This window comes from Triticum urartu, chromosome 5 (genome assembly GCF_003073215.2).
Source record: "Triticum urartu cultivar G1812 chromosome 5, Tu2.1, whole genome shotgun sequence".
Classification (NCBI taxonomy): domain Eukaryota; kingdom Viridiplantae; phylum Streptophyta; class Magnoliopsida; order Poales; family Poaceae; genus Triticum; species Triticum urartu.
The window spans coordinates 227,647,824-227,668,062 of NC_053026.1; the positions used below are offsets into that span (position 1 = coordinate 227,647,824).

Below are 20,239 nucleotides of genomic sequence, written 5' to 3' on the forward strand. Positions count from 1 at the left end.
TGTCAACAGAAGGGTCACTATGCCAACAAATGCTTCAATCAGAGGCGCCTCCCTCCTCCACTACAACAAAAACTGCAAGTAGACACGCTCAATTTCATACGTAGAGACGTGTTATTTCATCTCTAAGCAACTATAGAGTCGCTTTAGTAAAGCGTCCTTGGAGCGTCTCCCCACGGACCGTCTCAAAACATGTAGACACGCTTGCTAAGCGTGTATACATGTCTTGAGACGCTATATTGAGACGTTGAAAATCGTCTATTTTACATAAAGACGTTTCTTGAGACGTTCATTCACGTCCAAAGAAACATACCATCATCATGAGCTTAATACTTATACATGCTATGTAGAGCTATGTAGAGACGTTTAGTTCGTCTTCAAATATACGCAAGCTTCCTTGTAGCTATGGAATATTTTAATTTAAATAATATTTTATTTATTTCGAATTTGTGTTCACCATTTCGATCACTTTTCATGCCACAAATGCATGTGCAGATTGATCAAACCACATCACCAAGTGCATTCTCACACTTGGCATTCAAAAAGAATTGCATTCTCACACAATTAGCATAAAGTGGATAAATTAATAGGAACAAATACCTCCACTGAAAGTGTGGAGCTCACAAATGAGATATTCATACAGAAGATACAAATAATTACGAAAACCCTACAAAGTAGAACTAAGTACTCCTTTGAAGCTAAAATCTATACATCATCTATAATATTTGTTCATTTGAAGATTATTCATCTGTAGTTGCTCCTGGCTCGTGCAATGCACTCCTTTTCTGAATCCTCTAACCTGAAAAAGGTAGATAACAAAGAAAAGTTTAGATGCAATAACCTTTTAGACTATCATGACATTGTAAGAGATGTACAGTACCAATATTTCGTGGTTGTGTTGGACTAGCAATGTTCTGTGTCTGTGTTCGGAGGGGCTGGCTTAGATTGTTTTTTACCTAAACCACAAAGATTCTTCATCAATAATAAATCATAAGTACGGACATTGGAGAATACTCGATTGCTTTTATGCAAGTGGACTTAAATGTGACCGAGGCCAAGCAATAACATAACCAATAACATCACTTACTGTTTTGAATTTTTCATATGGTCACACCAGTCTCTCATCTCCAACATTTGAAACACGGCGAATAAAAATTACAAATATATTGCTCTCCAAGCATGTTTCCTCTGACCACATATGTTTAATCTTACTCACTAAAGCTCCTTTTGCCAGAAGTTTACTTTTGTTTCTCGATTTCATCAAATACAACAAGACTTCAGTTTTGCCTTATTATTAAAAGAAATGAAATAGTCATTATCACAAACCTGCTTAGTGACTTCGTGAAGCTGCACACTTTGTTCAAGGCTACTTTGCTTGGTTGCATTGCTAGTTTCAGCATGAGCATTCTGCGATTGACTGAGAATAGGTGCAAATGTAGACACGAGATCAGCTATAATCAGGGAAGATAAATTACAGGAGGTCTGATATGATGCATAGTAAATGCACTACCTAATCACCCTTATTATGTACATATTGATCCTATATTGTTCCTGGTTGTACCATAGACATGATTATGAACTCTTCTCTTTACCAGCTCCAGGATTTCTATAGTGCAATTGCTCGTCACTAAGATTATTACTATGACAAATAGACACCCTCATATTACTACATACTGCAGATTTCCATAATTATCACATTTTGTTGCATTAGAGTTACTTGCTACTGCTGCTGCTGGTAGTTCATGACGATATCACGTGCTAAAAAAATCAATGGCGAGCAAATACCCTACTTGTATGAAACAGTACACCACACTTCTTCTAATCCTTTGTTTGAATATACCTGGTTAGTGAACTGGTCGCTTAGTAAAGCTGATCGGCCCTATCTAACTTTTCAATGCGTGCTTTCTACAGTTGAGGCTTAGTTCAGCTGCAACTAAACATGGTAGAAAAAATGTTTGAGCTTACAAATCATTTTAATTTGACTAGTAGATTCAGGAGGATTTTTGGTAATGAATCATCAATCTCTGTAGGGCCTTGTAATTTTCCTTCATCTGGTTCTACATAAAGTCTTTGACAAAACAATGTTAAAATCATATGCTAATCAACAAGGCTAATGAAAGGAACGTGTGCATAGAAACATATGCCAAGTTCATGCATTTCACTTCCATTATCAAATAAAGAACTGAACTATGTGAGATCCAATATGAACATACCAAAAAGTAGAAGAAAATTGCATACATACAGCTTGAGCCATGTTCTTATGATCATGCAAAAAACCATAAAATTTATGCCAGATTTGGAGGCCACTTATGCTCACAGTGAAAGTGCATAATTTTATTAGTGCTATTGAGAGGCATCATGTTAGAAGTATAGTACAAGGGCAGCACTGCAGGCAACATTCTTACCAAGCTTAAGTCAGTAATATTGTCTGCAAGTGCCAATCATCATGCAAACCTTCGGTGTAACAAATTTTGACATATGCTGCTTGTGTCTATCACTACAAAAGTAAAAAAAAAAACTATTCGACCAGCTTTTTTATCTTCAAATTGAAAATATCTACTTTTACATTGTTACCTGTTAACGAAGGCCAATTGTTCGTAATCTTTCACAGTTGCATCTTCAATCACATCCTAAGTATTGCTTTTTAACTCGTGAGACTGCATCAAACTATGAAAGGCAACTGTACAAAAGCCATATAATGCTATCTAATCTCATAACGGACAATATGAGAGATTTAGTATTAATAGTAGATTGTACATTCTTGCCACCAGGAATAAATGATGTAAAATACCATGCTAATACAGTTGACCACCTATGTTAGATGTGAACCTAAGGTGAGACAGTGTTGCGAAGTGCACTATATTATTTAGATTCAGACAATAATATAGATTATGCGTCAAAGGCTCACAGAACCAGCAATAGATTATGCGTCAGTAATTCAGTAACCTGATGCAGATCCTACGGTATTTCAACAAAGCATAGAAGATCACCACAAGAGAATGTGCACCCTGCTCAGAAGACATTTACGTGTTAAAACGACAAGATTTTACATCACATTTTCCATGTTTGATTTTACTTTTACCAGACTAACAAGCCACTTCCCAATTTTGATCTGCCGGACAAACATACCAACACCATGCCATGCATTACAGACTCAATTAGAGGAAATTGATTACTCATTGTACCAATCAACTACTACAGCAACCAGCTTTGACTTTATAATCCGCAACTACACTACATAGATCACGTTTCAGTAAAAAAGGATCCACTAGAAGTCAACAACGACAGGCATGTTCAATAGGAACATAGAAGAGAGTAGAAGAAAACTGAAAGAGGCTACTTTTTTAATGCTAAAAGTTGTACAGGAGATGTAATTCGAGGGAATACCTACTTGACGAGGTGGAGGCCTGAAGATATTGGATGGAGCCGACCGCTGCTTGAGGACGGTGTAGCCACGGAAAACGCGGCAGAGCTCCTGGTGGAGGATGACACTGGCGTGGATGCTTGGTGATGGTGCGGACGACGCCAGGAGGAGCGCGGCTTGGCGACGGCGAGGACGGACGCCGGCGGTATCCAACTGGCGAAGTCGCCGACGGAGGAGAATGGGAAGTCGCCAGCGGAGATAGGAGCTCGCGCCGGAGAGCAGGGCATGTGGGTGTGGCTTCTTCCGCGCGGGATGGCGGGATGAGGGGTGCACGGGGCGCGCTGCTGCCGGCGGAGATTGGAATAGATCTGGAGGTTGAAGAATTGGGGAGGTAGGGAGATGGCGGCGTGGGGAAAACATGCGGACAGGTATTGGAGCGAAAAAAAGTCCAATCGTAACGCGCGAAATCTAGGCGGTAAAGAAAAATAATTTAGAGCATCAAAACTAAAAAAGCGAGAAAAGTTTACGCGCGTCAAATTTTTATTCTTGTCATTTTTATGTGCGTATATAACACAGATAAATGGTACTCTCTCTGAATCAAATATAAAACGGCTTTTGACACTACTAGCAAATATGCCCGTGTGTTGCAACGGAAAAAAGAATAACCCGACATGATGATCCCCTTCTAGTAAAAGAATACATCGTGCAAGGCTCGAGGATCGGGCTATAGAAACATGATAGGCATAAAGGAAAATTTTGAACATAGGTAAGAATGAGATAAGTACTTTTAAAAGGCCATTCAGAAAATATTAAATTTGAAGGTCTAATTTCCTAAGAACATTCACGTTATTGTCATTTTTAGTTTGAAGTTGCTTCTAAGCTACTTGTTCTAACTCCTAAACAAATTGACACGAAAAATTGACATTGGAATGACATACTAATGACCACGGCAAGGTGATGCCGAAATTGCCAACATTTGGTTCACGTCCACAGGTGGCACGGATCATGTGACAAAACCAACAATAACAATAGGAAAAGGAACAGTGTCTAGGAGATTGGCGACATCTAGGTGAATATATGGGTGCTAAAAAACATCATCGGGAGCGACGTACGATTGTAGTAGTCGATGTAGATTAAATAGCAAATTTGTCCTTCAAGTTGCACTCTTCGAGATTTTCTTCATTTGAATAGACTTTTCTTGCCGATACAATACTGGTGGCGTGTGGATTCGACCGAGGAAGCTCTGATGCGTTGCTGATGATAACAGCGGCTAGATGCTCCGAGATGACGACGGCGGCATCAGGTTCCTGTGGCGGCTAAGGGCAATGGCTATATGCCTGAGAAAGAAGTATATGAGTAGTATGGGAAAAGGCGTGGTTACTGCTGTATTGTATTTTAGGAAGAGGTTAGGGTGACCTATTCATGTTCATGTATTACGTGACAAAAGATTGTAGCCCCATACTGTATACTGTGGTGAAACTTTGCAATATACCAACGAGCGGCCAAGCAAACGATCGATTGATCACACGTGGAGGCCCTAGTACAACGGTGCACTTGGACGACCGTTAGGCTGTTTGGCCAAGTCTTCGTCAATGGTCACGTCCTTTCCTATTTGGCGAATAGGTCGCTGTCTAGCAACCTAGCTAGTGCATGCCCTCCTGCGCGCTTGTCGACAGTATAGGCCGGCCCGGTCTAGTTTTTTCCCACCCCATTTTGGAAGGTTCTAGAATGCTTCCATGAACTGGTTTTCTTCTTATTTTTCTTTGATATTTCTTCTGATTTTTTATTCTTTCTATATTTCTTGTTTCTCCCTTCCCCTCTTTTTTATTTTCACATTTTGCACTATTTACATATTTTTCATTTTCTTTTTACAAGTTTATTATTTATTAATTTTTTAAAAAAATTGTGAACATCATTTTCCAATTCAGGAACTTTTCTCAGATCCTGAACATATTTTTAAATCATTAACAAATTTTGAAATCATGAATATTTTTTATGAAACAATGAACGTTTTCAAATTCACGAACATTTTTTCAATTATTGTGAAAATTATTTTTGAAAGTTCTGAACATTGTTATGATTCTTCGAACATTTTTTGAGTCAATGAAGATTTTTCGAACGGAGACAATTTTTTCAAAGCTTGTGAAAATTTTATGTAAATCGATGAATATTTTCGGAATAGCTGAACAATTTTTGAAACGATTAACAGCTTTTGAAATTCATGAATATTTTGCGTTTGATGTATTTTTTTGAAATGCATGAACCTTTTTTAATTCACAATAATTTTATTTTTGTGAACTGTGTTTTAAAAATTCATGAACATCCTTTGAATTCGCGTATTTTTTTTCAAATTCACGAAAAAAATCCATTATCATAAAAATTATTTTTAATCAAAAAACATTTTTTTTCTACAAAAATTTCCAAAATTAACATTTTTCTGGAAATTTTGATTTTTTCTAAATTGTTTTAAAGACGAAAAACGAAAACAGAACAAAGCCCTAGAAAAAAAATAGGGGGCGTCCCTCCCCGTTTATGGCCTGGTCCAATAGGGCATGACGGACTCAATATCACGAGGTTCCTTCTTCTGACCAACAATTGTGTCGTAGATCAAATCTCTAACCTGTATACCAATGTTCGATTCCTGGCAGCCTCTCAAATTTTTGTCAGATTTGAACGGACTAAAACTGACGAAGGACGTATGAAGAAGAATAATTGGATGAAAAAAGGTTTAGAAACAATCCATCTTTTAATATTGTAAAATAAATATAAATAGTATAATAAATACAGAGAGGGTAATAAATACAAGCCTCTTAATAGTCATCCGATCTACCATACTAATAACTAGTATTTTTGACTTTTTTCCTTGTCAGATCAAATTGTATTCAATCAATAGAATTTTTTGTGAAAAATATATCATTCCAATATAAAATATTCACATACAATTTTTTTGGGAAACCCATATAGAAAAGACCCACAATTTTTTTAACTTTGACTCACTTCATTTACAAATACAAAACTATTGGTTTGGTTGATTTAGTTCTATTTGATAAGCCTAACATTGGTGCAGAGCGACGTCGGCTTGGTGGCAAACGTTTGGAAGTTATGGCTGGGAGGAGGAGCATGGGAGCTTTGTGGAAGGGGCGATTTGGTCGACCGACGAGGGAGCAAAGTCGAGTGACATGGGTGTTTGGCTTGGGGTTGAGCAACGACGGTGCGAGAGCTCTGACTGTGGAAGCAACAACTAGGTGGCAACAACTATGTATCCAATGTATGTTCGGTTCGGAAGATGAGCTCATGTGTGTTTCAGTTTTAGCACAGCTAATACTTTGTGACTATGCAATGAAAAAGATTACCATTATTCAAAGGTTTCTTAGGTCCAATAATAGCGCCGCATACTAAAACGTCTCAAAAATCGTCTCTAAGCTGAATTTCATATGCATATTTGTTTCTGCAAATGTCTAGTTATAATAAAAGGTTTGAGGCGCTTTGTAAGCGTCTTAGAAAACGTCTTTAATTTGCTCTGTTCACGAGCCTAGAGACGAATACAAAAAGCGTCTTAGGAAAAGCGACTATACGTGCCTATTTTGTTGTAGTGCTCCTTCTCCTGTGAGATCGGCAAGTACAGCTGTGGTCAAACATAACCCCAAGCACGCCAAGGTCAACTTGCTGAATGCAGCTCACGCAGAGGACTCGTCAGATGTCATCATGGGTAACTTTCCAGTTAACTCTATTCCCGCAAAAGTTCTTTTTGACACTGGTGCATCGCGTTGTTTCATGTCAAGATCATTTGTTTCCAAGCATGACTTCGTTTCGCAAATGTTGGGTAAACCTATGGGAGTGGTTTCTCCGGCTAAGTCTATGAGGGCTACTTCAATAGTCCCGGATGTTTCTATCATGCTGGGTGATTTCAAGTTTCTGGCTTCTCCAATGGTGCTTGGTAACTCGGATATTGATCTTATTCTCGGGATGGATTGACTTTCTAAGCACAAGGCTCAGCTTGATTGTGCAGCCAGGCAAATTCAATTGACTCATTCGTCTGAGGATGTAATTGTCTTTGCCGCTAATGACGATACAATCCGTCTGTTTTCTCTCAATGAGAAGGGTGAACTGGATGCCATCTTGCAAATTCCAGTCGTTTGCGAATATCAAGACGTCTTTCCAGAAGAGCTTCCAAGAATGCCTCCGCACCAGCCAGTTGAATTCGTCATCGATCTTGAGCCTGGCACGGAACCGGTTTGCAAGCGTCCTTACAAGCTCGGACCTGAAGAGTTGAAGGAGCTGAAGAAGCAACTCGATATTCAAGAGCGAATGGGCCTCATCCGACCCAGTTCCTCTCCGTGGGGTTGTGGAGTACTTTTTGTGAAGAAGAAGGATTGAGAGGACCGACTTTGTGTTGACTACCGTCCATTGAACAAGAAGACTATCAAGAACAAATACCCACTTCCCAACATCAACGAGCTGTTCGAACAACTCAAAGGTGCCCAAGTATTCTCCAAGCTTGATATCCGTATGGGTTATCATCAGATTCGAATCCATGAGCAAGATATTCCCAAGACGGCTTTCAGGACAACCTATGGTTCATATGAATACACTGTCATGTCTTTTGATCTCGTCAACGCTCCTCCGACTTTCTCTCGCATGATGAACTTCATCTTCAACGCCTACACCAATGAATTCGTTTTGGTCTATCTCGATGACATTCTGGTCTTTTCGAAGAACAAGGAAGATCACGCCAAGCACTTGCGTTTGGTGCTCGATAAGCTCAGGGAACACCAGTTCTACGCCAAGTTCTCAAAGTACGAGTTTTGGCTCGATGAGGTTCTTTATCTTGGGCATATCATCTCTGCCAAGGGCATTGCGGTGAATCCTGAGAAGGTGTCTGCAATTGTGAATTGGGAACCACCTCAGAACGTGAATCAACTACGTAGCTTCCTCGGTCTCGCAAGCTACTGTCGAAGGTTCGTTGAGAATTTTTCTAAGATCGCGAAGCCTCTTTCAAACCTTCTCCAGAAGCACGTCAAGTACGTTTGGTCTCCGGAATGTGACATCGCTTTCAACACTTTGAAAGAGAAATTGGTCACTGCTCCAGTTCTGACTCCTCCTAATGAATCCAAACCGTTCGAGGTCTTCTGCGATGCCTCTCTCCAAGGTCTTGGTGCAGTGTTGATGCAAGAGAAGAAAGTTGTGGCTTATACCTCTCGCCAGTTGAAGCCCAACGAGAAGAACTACCCCACTCATGACCTCGAGTTAGCGGCAGTTGTGCATGCTCTTTTGACTTGGAGACATCTCTTATTGGGAAGAAAAGTGGACATTTTCACTGACCACAAGAGTCTCAAGTACATCTTCACTCAGCCTAATCTCAACCTCAGGCAGACTCAATGGGTCGAAATGATTCAAGAGTATAATCCGAGTATCGAGTATACTCCAGGCAAGGCCAATGTGATTGCTGACGCATTGAGCAGGAAGGCTTACTGCAACAGTTTGATTCTCAAGTCTTATCAACCCGAGCTTTGTGAAGCTTTCCGCAAACTCAATCTGCAAGTTGTTCCTCAAGGTTTCCTCGCCAACCTTCAAGTCTCTCCTACCTAGGAAGACCAGATTCGCGAGGCTCAACTTCTTGATGCTATGGTGAAGAAGGTAAAGATTGGGATTGCCGAGAGTCAACCCAAGTACAAGTGCTACTGTCTTGATGACAAGGATACTCTCTTCCTCGAGGATCGTATTGTTGTGCCCAAAGGTGATCTTCGTAAGGTTATCATGAACGAGGCTCACAATTCACTCCTCTCCATCCACCCTGGGAGCACGAAGATGTATTAGGACCTCAAGCAGGCTTATTAGTGGACTCGAATGAAGCGCAAGATTGCTCAGTTCGTGAATGAGTGTGATGTCTGCAGAAGAGTGAAGGCAGAACACCAAAGGCCAGCTGGTCTCCTCCAACCTCTTGTCATTCCAGAATGGAAGTTTGACCACATTGAGATGGACTTCGTGACTGGGTTTCCAAAGTCCAAGCGTGGCAATGATGCTATATTCGTTGTCATCGACAAACTCACTAAAGTGGCTCACTTTCTGCCTATCAAAGAGTCTATCACTGCAGCTCAATTGGCAGAGCTCTATACCTCTCGGATTGTCTCTCTGCACGGTATTCCATAGGTGATCTCTTCAGACCGTGGCAGGATCTTTACCTCCAAGTTTTGGGAGTCTTTTCAGAAGGCCATGGGCACCAACATCCGCTTCAGTACAGCTTTCCATCCTCAAACTAGCGGTCAAGTCGAGCGTGTCAACCAGATTCTTGAAGATATGCTCAGGGCTTGTGTGATCTCCTTCGGCATGAAGTGGGAGGATTGTCTTCCATATGCTAAATTCTACTACAACAACAGTTTTCAAGCAAGTTCGGGCAAGGCCCCATTCGAAATTCTGTATGGCAGGAAGTGCCGTACCCCTCTCAACTGGTCTGAAACCGGTGAACGTCAACTTCTGGGAAATGACTTAACCACAGAGGCAGAGGAAATGTGTAAAGTCATTCGAGATAACCTCAAAGCAGCGCAATCGCGCCAGAAGACCTACTATGATAGTAAGCACCGTGATTTGGCTTTCGAGATCAGAGATCATGTTTACCTCCGCGTCTCTCCAATGAAAGGTACTCGCCGCTTCGGTATCAAAGGGAAGCTTGCCCCTAAATACGTGGGACCTTTCAAGATCGTCAGCAAGAGAGGCGATCTCGCCTATCAACTCGAGCTTCGTTCAAACTTTGCAAATGTGCAGGACGTGTTCCATGTCTCTCAGCTCCGCAAGTGCTTCAAGACTCCTGACCGCACCGTCAAATTCGAAGTCATTGATCTCCAAGAAGACCTTTCTTACCATGAGCACCCTGTTGCTATTCTTGAAGAAACTGAGCGCAAGACTTGCAATAAGTCAATCAAATTCCTCAAAGTCAAGTGGTCACACCATTCCGACCGTGAAGCCACCTGGGAACGCGAGGATCACCTCCGTTCTAAGTACCCGGCGTTTTTCCAGTCCTAGATCTCGGGATGAGATCCTTTCGTAGTGGTGGAGTGTTGCAACACCCCGGATGTAATTTACCTTATTTGTACTCCAACTCTTGCCGTTTCCGGCCTAAGTTACTTTATTTTCCTTGGGTTCGGGTTTTTGTCTTCGTGTGTTGTTGCCTTTGTCATGCATCTCATATCATGTCATCATGTGCATTGCATTTGCATACGTATTCGTCTCATGCATTCGAGCATTTTCCCCGTTGTCCATTTTGCATTCCGGCGCTCCTATCTCCTCCGGTGGTCCTTTCTACCTCTTTTTGTGTGTGGGGGTTAAACATTTCCGGATTGAACCGAGACTTGCCAAACGGCCTTGGTTTACTACTGGTAGACCGCCTGTCAAGTTTCGTACCATTTGGACTTCGTTTGATGCTCCAACGGTTAACCGAGGGACCGAAAAGGCCTCATGTGTGTTGCAGCCCAACACCCCTCCATTTTGGCCCCAAACCCACCAAAACCCTCTCCATCATCTAGAGCATTCGATCAGGATCGCATGGCAAAAAACAACACCTTATTTAGACTCTCCTAGCTCCCTCTATGCCTATAAATACACCCCCTCCGAAATTCTCGTTTCCCCTCTCCCAAAACCCTAGATCCGCCTCCACCCGCCGCCGCCGAACAAAAACCCGCAGGCTGGACATTGTCCGCTTCCCCGCCGGCCACTCCAAGAACGCCACGTGGCGCCCGAGGCGCCCACATCGTCGCCGACCGCACCGGCCTGCGCGGCCCGGGGCAGGCCCCCGCGGCCCAGCCGCTCGGCGCCCTCCTCCTCTCGCCGCCCCGCCGCCTCAGCTCCCGCGCCGCCGCCCGGAGACCCGCGCCGACCACTGCCGCCATCGCCGTTGACTCGCCGCGCGCCGCCGCCCGGAGCTCCGGCACCGCCCGACCCTGCCGCGCCGCCCCATCCTCGCGGCCACCCCCGGATCCGGCGCCCCCAAGCCCTCTCCGGCCTTCTACGTCATCTCCGGCCACCGCGACCCTCAACTCCGGCGAAGACTCCGGCGGCCTCATTTTCCGTGCGGCTGGATCTGGATCTGAGTTACCCCCTCGGTTGACTTTTCTCAGAAAACCCTAATTTTATTGCCATGTTCATCGTGCCATAACTTTGCATCCGTAGATCTGTTTTGGGCATATAGCATATCAAAATGTTTGACTCAGAGAGTACATCATTTCATCTCATTGCATCATTTTCATTTGAGTTCATCTTGAGGCCCGAAATGCTGTTGGAAGAGTGCTATTTGAGTTAAGTGTCAGATCTGCTGCACCAAATAGCTATTTGTCATTTTTTGCCATGATTATTGTGTGCATGATATGCCCCTGAGCTCTACATGAGTTTTGTTATATGCTTTGCCATCTTTTCAGAGGTGCTATCCATGTATTTTTGTGATGTGTGTGGTGACTAGCACAAGCTTGCAAAGTAGTGCATTCGTTAATGCTGATTTCAGGGATTTAGCAATTCCACTGTCCTTGGACTGTTTATATCAATATGCCATATGTTCATGTTGTTTCTAGTGATACATGCCTCTTTTGAGGATGATTAGTAAGGGTGATTTGATAATCTTGCAGTGCTCTATCCATCCATGTCTTTGTTTGCAATTATGGAGCACCCTAGCTTGAGTCAATCGAGCTCTACTTTTGCTATTTCGTGAATCTGGGCAGATTGTCTACTTGTTAGCGATTTTGCCGAGGATGTTGTAGTTGATCCGTGCATGCCATGTTGTTGTTCTTGCCATGTCTAGATTGTATAATATGTATTCTTGATGGATGTATGCTTATATTGTCATGACTTGCTCTGTAGTGAGTGCATCGAGCTCGTAAACATGCCTACTTGATATCTGATTCGCATACTCCAGTTTTTCACTAAGTCTGAGATCTGTTTATGTTTTTGCCATGTTCACATGCTTGCAATTGTATTTTATGATCCCTTTTGGCTCAAGGTAACTAAGGGACTTTTGTTAAGATCTTTGAGTAGCTCCATGCCATGCTTTACTTTGCCATGTTAAGTTCCTGTAGCATATAGTTTTCATGCTTCAAAGTGTGCTACCTGATCTGAAATTCCAGACAAGTGTTAATTTCACTAAGTCTGAAATCTGTTTACCAATTGCACTTTTGCCATGCTTGTTTGAACCTGTTAATGGATGAATTGGCCGTAGCTCAGTGTTCATCTTTTGTTAAGCATCATGAATGGATCCCTGCCATGTATTTTGTTGCCATGTTTGGGTGCTGTAGCATGCTTAACTTGTTGCATTTAGATGGCTACTTGCTGTTTATCGCAGACCGTTGCCATATTTGAATTGCTTGCCATTTCCAAACCGTGCATCCGATTCCGGTGTTCTTTATATTGATTTCAACCGAAATCACCTCACCTTTCCAGTGGCGCTCTTATATTTCCAAGTTGAGGCCAGGTTCATTCATTCCTTGTCAAATCTTGCATATGCATCACATACCGCATCCCGCATAGCATACCATGTTTGCATCATGTTGTTTGAGCTTTGCACGTGGTTGATTGTGTTCTTGTTGCTTGTTTGTCTTGCTTGGGTAGAGCCGGGAGACGAGTTCGCTAACGAGGAGCCCGTTGAGTTTGCTTTCGAGGATCCAGTCAACTCTGACAACTTTGCAAGCAAGATGATCATACCCTCGAAATCACTTCTATCTTTGCTTTGCTAGATGCTCGCTCTTTTGCTATGCCTATGCTACGATGCCTACCACTTTATTATCATGCCTCCCAAATTGCCATGTCAAACCTCTAACCCACCATGTCCTAGCAAACCGTTGATTGGCTATGTTACCGCTTTGCTCAGCCCCTCTTATAGCGTTGCTAGTTGCAGGTGAAGATTGGAGATCGTTCCTTGTCGGAACATTATTTACTTGTTGGGATGTCATTATATTATCTTGTTATCTTAATGCATCTATATACTTGGAAAAGGGTGGAAGGCTCGGCCTCTCGCCTAGTGTTTTGTTCCACTCTTGCCGCCCTAGTTTCCGTCATATCGGTGTTATGTTCCCGGATTTTGCGTTCCTTACGCGGTTGGGTAATAATGGGAACCCCTTGATAGTTCGCCTTGAATAAAACTCTTCCAGCAATGTCCAACCTTGGTTTTACCATTTGCCACCTAGCCTCTTTTTCCCTTGGGTTTCCGGAGCCCGAGGGTCATCTTATTTAAACCCCCCGGGCCAGTGCTCCTCTGAGTGTTGGTCCAACCTAGAGCACCGTGCGGGGCCGTCCCTTGGCAACTTGGGTTACGTTGGCTCCCGTACGCTTAGCTTATCCAGTGTGCCCTGAGAACGAGATATGTGCAGCTCCTATCGGGATTTGTCAGCACATTCGGGCGGTGTTGCTGGATTTGTTTTAACTTGTCGAAGTGTCTTGTAGAACCGGGATGCCGAGTCTGATCGGAATGTCTCGGGAGAAGGTTTATCCTTCATTGACCGTGAGAGCTTGTCATGGGCTAAGTTGGGACTCCCCTGCAGGGATTTGAACTTTCGAAAGCCGTGCCCGCGGTTATGGGCAGATGGGAATTTGTTAATGTCCGGTTGTAGATAACTTGAACCTTAACTTAATTAAAATGAATCAACTGTGTGCGTTACCGTGGTGGTCTCTTCTCGGCGGAGTCCGGGAAGTGAACACGGTGTTGGAGTAATGTTTGCCGTAGTTGGTTCTCTAGTGATTCGTTCGTGCTTTGCCTTCTCTTATCGCTCTCTTTTGCGAACATGTTAGCCACCATATATGCTAGCCGCTTGCTGCAGCTCCACATATTACCTTGCCTTACCTATAAGCTTAAATAGTCTTGATCGCGAGGGTGCGAGATTGCTGAGTCCCTGTGGCACACAGATTACTTCCAAACCACATGCAGGGCCTGATGACTCCGTTCCAGATGACGCGCTTGAGATCAAGTGGGAGTTCGACGAGGACTCACGCCGTTACTATGTGTCTTTCCCTGATGATCAGTAGTGGTGCCCAGTTGGGGCGATCGGGACCGTGTCGCATGTTGGGTTGATCTTTTATTTTGGCACCGTAGTCGGGCCATGAGTGATTGGATGATGTAATTCTATTTATGTACTTTGTTTGACATGGCGAGTGTAAGCCAACTATGTACCTTCCCCTTTTATTATCTATATTACATGGGATGTTGTGAAGATTGCCTTACTTGCGACATTGCTTTCAGTGCGGTTATGCCTCTAAGTCGTGCTTTGACACGTAGGAGATATAGCCGCATCGAGGGCGTTACAGGGAATCCCTCTCCGGTGGCCATCTTCATCATCCCGGTGCTCTTCATGACGAGGAGGGAGTAGTTCTCCCTCGGGGTTGAGGGTATGTACCAGTAGCTATGTGTTTGATCTCTCTCTCTCTCTCTCGTGTGCTTGAGATGATACGATTTTGATGTATCGCGAGCTTTGCTATTATATTTGGATCCTATGATGTTTCTTCCCCCCTCTACTCTCTTGTAATGGATTGAGTTTCCCCTCTGAAGTTATCTTATCGGATTGAGTCTTTAAAGATTTGAGAACACTTGATGTATGTCTTGCCGTGTGTATCTGTGGTGACAATGGGATACCACGTGATTCACTTGATGTATGTTTTGGTGATCAACTTGCGGGTTCCGCCCATGAACCTATGCATAGGGGTTGGCACACGTTTTCGTCGTGATTCTCCGGTAGAAACTTTGGGGCACTCTTTGGGGTTCTATGTGTTGGTTGAATAGATGAAACTAAGATTGTGTGACGCATATCGTATAATCATACCCACGGATACTTGAGGTGACATTGGAGTATCTAGGTGACATTAGAGTTTTTGTTGATGTGTGTCTTAAGGTGTTATTCTAGTACGAACTCTAGGGCTGTTTGTGACACTTATAGGAATAGCCCAACAGGCTGATTGGAAAGAATAACTTTGAGGTGGTTTCGTACCCTACCATAATCTCTTCGTTCGTTCTCCGCTATTAGTGACTTTGGAGTGACTCTTTGTTGCATGTTGAGGGATAGTTATGTGATCCAATTATGTTATCATTGTTGAGGGAACTTACACCAGCGAAAGTATGAACCCTAGGCCTTATTTCCTATCATTTCAATACTATTTACACTCACTTTTATCATTAGTTACCTTACTGTTTTTATAATTTCAGATTACAAATACCTTTATCTACCATCCATATTGCACTTGTATCACCATCTCTTCGCCGAACTAGTGCACCTATACAATTTACCATTGTATTGGGTGTGTTGGGGACACAAGAGACTCTTTGTTATTTGGTTGCAGGGTTGCTTGAGAGAGACCATCTTCATCCTACGCCTCCTACGGATTGATAAACCTTAGGTCATCCACTTGAGGGAAATTTTCTACTGTCCTACAAACCTCTGCACTTGGAGGCCCAACAACGTCTACAAGAAGAAGGTTGTGTAGTAGACATCAAATATCTCAAACGTTTTTATAATTCAAACTGTGTGCGTTCTGTTAACCATTCACGTGACACCACGTGTCTTGGTTTTAATGGTTGTAGGAGGTGCCGTGCGGACAGCTGCTTGACCTTGACTGAACGGGAGGCGTGCGAGCGCAGTCCGGTGCGCAGGCTGACCGAGAGGCATGCAAGCTGCCCTCCAATGCGCAGGCTCACCGGGAAGCGTGCGAGATGTACGATGCGCAGGCTCATTGGGAAGCGAGCCCTTTGACTTCCATGGCCGCTCGCCTTCCTCTCCATTAATGGCGCCCGAGCCATTGTTTAATACGGGCGGCCTTACTGTTCACCTCCCATTCCCCTCCCCCCCGCAGACCTCCACCGCCATGGCGCAGAATGATCATCTGCAACTAGTCTTCATGTTTGGTGAAGTTGACTCCGAGCTGGAGGAGATAGAAAATAAGGAGGAATGGGGCCTCATGGACATGGCCCAGAATGAGCTAGCCGCGGCGGTTGCTGCCCCCGCTCCCGTCCCAGCTCCCATCCCCGCGCCCGCGCCAACGACCATCCCCGTAGCATTGACGGGCTGGTCGCCGAGCACTATCGCAGAGCTGGAAGCCGTGGGCGTGAGCGAGGTCTCCGCGGACCCGCACGAGCTCGTGTACATGCCAGCGCCAACGCTCGTGCCTGTGCCCGTGCGCGCCCCTCCACCCACCGTGGCGCCAGACCCCGTGCATTTGGCTGCACCCGCCGCGCCCGTGCGCGCCCCTCCACACATCACGGCACCGGTCCCCATGCGTTTGGCTGCACCCGTCGCGCCCGTGCCCGTGCCCGTGTGCCCCCTCCTCAGCAGCATGGGACGCTGCTGTCGACCGCTTCCTCTCAGCAGCGCCAGTTGCCGTCCTCCCATGCCCCGCCCGTCGATCGCGCGACAACATGATGTTTCATTTACAAGTGAAGAACATTTTGTGCTGCCTTGAAGACTTCAAAAATGGCGTCCCGGAGGACGACAACGGCAACGACGACACGGCACACTGACTCCACCGCCACCGAAAATAGTTTTTTTGGGGTTTAATACTGTATCTCAAATTCTCGATCATATGAATATAAATTCGCGGTGTGACTGAATGAAAGATATGGTTTGAACGAACTTGCATTTCTCTCTCTTAATGTATAGACTTATCAAACGATTTTCTTTTGAAAAAAACGTCAACGGTTTTTAAATATAAAACACTCATTGCAAACGTTTTAGTTAGAACACCCGTATGCAAACCGATAGCTTCCCCAGGAAGCCAAGGGAAAATGTGCCTAGCAGGATTTCTGCATCCCTTCAACGCAAACGGTTGTTTTGCATGACCCGTGTGCAACCACGTACAAACAATTGGGTAAGATTTGCATATCTGTCATTTTGGGTATGTTGCTATTTCTCAAACTGGAAAGATTGACATTTGTTTATCTAGTAACATTGCCATTTGTCAACCTTGTAACACTGTGATTTGTCAAAATATGCAGCTACAAATCACTAGCACTATCTAATTTTTGCAACTAAAATCACTAGCACTATTCATATGGACACCACTAGCAGACGTGAGTTCATGGACGCATATGCAAATGTACCATTGATTACATACAACAAGTCATCAACCCACAACGACAACGAGGATACACGTTGGATTATAGATCATTTCCAACAAAACATTCTAGTAAAGTTTTTCTCACACAACAAATAACAAAGCGATGAAATGAATTTCAGCTCAACCACTCGTCGGCATTGGAAACGCTTGCTTTGAACCAAAAGTGATTCTCTAGGAAGGGCCAACTACTGTCAATCTGGAGACCAATGCAGGACTGATCATCGAGGCTGAAGCGGCCTATGTCAGGACCCATATTGGGACGGTAGGGAATCATAGTAATGTCCGAGGTATAGATACATTTGCTTCTCATAAATGGTAGTAACATTGTGTGAACAATAGTTGGATCGCCTTCGACCATCATTGGATAGTTTTGTCCAAGGAAGAGCGAGTTTCCTCCAAGACTTTCAATACTGAACTAGGGAGAAGATGTTGGCGCTAGTACACTAGTATCCATCACGAATACCCTGCAACGGATGTTAGAATAGGTCCGGAGAGTGGGACCATACGAGACAACACCTGCTTCCTTAGTAACATCAGCAGTGCCCCGTATACAGACAAGAAGAGGTGATCCATCGGAATAAGTTGCCAGGCGCCACTGAGTATATGGGTCCTGCTCGTCCTCGTGCTCGTGAATAAAATTTTCAATTATAAGTGGTGGAATGTTCACAGGACCTTGGAAACACAAGAAGGTTAATTATTAAAGGGAAACTAGCTAACCCGCATGCATGTGGATGAAACAATTATAATTACGGTGGAAGACAAACGTACCGAAATCATGATGATTCCATGCAAAAACGGTGCCATGAGTGGTGGCAGCAAACACAAGACCCTCATATTGAATTGCATCACAGTACTCATCTGTGTATAGAAACTGATTTTTGATCAATATCCATCGAGTCGAACCATGAAGGACGGCAACAAGCTTGTTAAAGATAGCGACAACATAAGCATTCCTATAACCCCAAGAGCTGTTGGGAACTCGACAAATTGCTATCTTCCGTAGACGATAGTCAGCATGATCGTATTTGAACTCACGTAGAATACCGGTGTACTCAACCTCTGGGCAGTCGTCTGAGATTTTTCGAAGTGGAACCCGGTGACGAGTATACACAACTACACATTCACAAATTCCCACTCGCAGTTGTACCCAATATGAACAACCCAATCTCCATTTGCGCCTGCCCAAGCCTTGCCCTCAAGCGATGGCATCTTAACATCATACGTATCATTATCAAGCGGCATCAACTTACACAAGGCGAGGTTTCCCTCGTCCCTGCGCCAGTCAGCAGGGTCACGGCGAAGAAGATAGGGGAGATCAAACCGCTCTTGGACCCTTGGGTTCCTTGTAATGATGTTATTAGTTGAGTCGAGAATGGTCTTGAACGAACCTGCCATGCTAGCCGAGGTGATGACGTCGCACCGATCAATGAGTTCCTCCACCGCATCATCATTCAAATTGGGGCAAGAATAATGGGGTTGTTTCCAGCTTATCCCCTCCATGAAGAAGACGATAAAACAATGGCAGAAGGAAGGGTGAAGGCAAATGGAGGAGGGAGGAAGAGCTAGCGTGCGACAACAGTTCCAAATCGAGAGGGAAGGGCGCAGAGTTGGTGGACGGTTGCCACAGTACACGAAGAGGCGCCTAGGGAGCAAACGGTTGCCATAGAGGTCACACACTGACGACAAGGGCCGAGTGAACCGCATGCAATCCCATCGCACAACACACACGTCTTGTTAAGTTGAACTGTTTCTGTTCTCTTATGTCAACGCAAATAGTTCATCCGAGTGAACCGCATGTCGTATATCGCACACACCTTGATTTGGCTGACCGTTTCTTTTGTGTTTCCTAATCACAAACAGTTCATCCGAGTGAACTGTATGTTGTATATCGCACACACCTTCATCTGGCTGCCCATTTCTTTTGTGCTTCCTAATCACAAACAGTTCATCCGAGTGAACCTTATGTTGTGTATCGCACACGCCTTCATGTGGCTGCCCATTTCTTTTGTTCCTCATCATCGCAAACGGTTAATTGAACTGAATCATATGCCCTTCATCACACATGCAACTAAAATTTGAACCGTGTTTGATGCATCCTCCATCGCAAATGTTTTCACCTTTTTTGACGGTTTTCATATACAACCGTTTGCGATTATTACATCGCACACAGTTTCTCGAAGGGTCTCTAATCGTAGTGTCATGTTAGCAGCATCCCATAGTAGTGGAAGGTGGAGTATTTGACTGGTAGATCTCACTCTTTGCAGGTGTAGGTTCCGATCTGATCCTGTGACTAGAAGTAGCCGGGAGCTGCAAGGGCAAGTCAAAGATGAGTGTGGTTCAGTTCAGTTTAGGCAACAGGAGCTGCATTGTGATCATGGCATGGTAACTTGTCGTCGACATGTTTCTCAGTGAGTAATCCATATGGGAGACCCCTGCCATTGTCTTCTTTAGTGACAAGCAGTGGTTCATCAGCACTGCAAGCACTGCGAACTCCAGCATGAACCCAAAGACTTTAAGTTTGTTTTAAGTTCTAATGGTACATGTCTAGATTTCATCTATCATGCATGTCACTGACCACAACATCCCAACTGAGCTCATCGGCCAGCTGCGCAACGCCGACACTACCAAGAACAAGGAGGTGTATGCTAAACAATTCATCACACCTCCTATTGTTGAAATGCCTATTATGAAAATTATTGGCATGTTTTCTTGTGGGTTTGTTTTGCCTCAATGGTACTATTCTTCTGGAAGGTATGTTCTCAACTTTGAATTTTCATTTACTTCAAAAATTTCAAAGTAAACACT

General features: G+C 43.9%; 1 protein-coding gene across 12 annotated transcripts; it reads right to left on the bottom strand.

Moving 5' to 3' along the window:
* Positions 1-561: 561 nt before the first annotated feature.
* LOC125508471 lies at positions 562-3,807 on the bottom strand. Of its 12 annotated transcripts, XR_007283514.1 has the most exons (6): positions 3,385-3,399; positions 2,572-2,627; positions 1,963-2,494; positions 1,324-1,414; positions 878-953; positions 562-796 (listed from the first exon to the last, which is right to left on the bottom strand). XR_007283514.1 is itself a non-coding variant. In XM_048673189.1 (4 exons), the coding sequence occupies exons 1-4, from the start codon at positions 3,646-3,648 to the stop codon at positions 792-794; spliced, it is 432 nt and encodes a 143-aa protein (XP_048529146.1). In that variant the 5' UTR covers positions 3,649-3,807; the 3' UTR covers positions 562-791. The 12 variants fall into 12 exon arrangements, 3 of the variants coding, with proteins under 3 accessions (XP_048529146.1, XP_048529144.1, XP_048529143.1); XR_007283517.1 differs by lacking the exon at positions 1,963-2,494 and having other exon boundaries at positions 3,385-3,807; XR_007283511.1 differs by having other exon boundaries at positions 1,963-2,627; positions 3,385-3,807.
* Between the last annotated feature and the right edge of the window lie 16,432 nt (positions 3,808-20,239).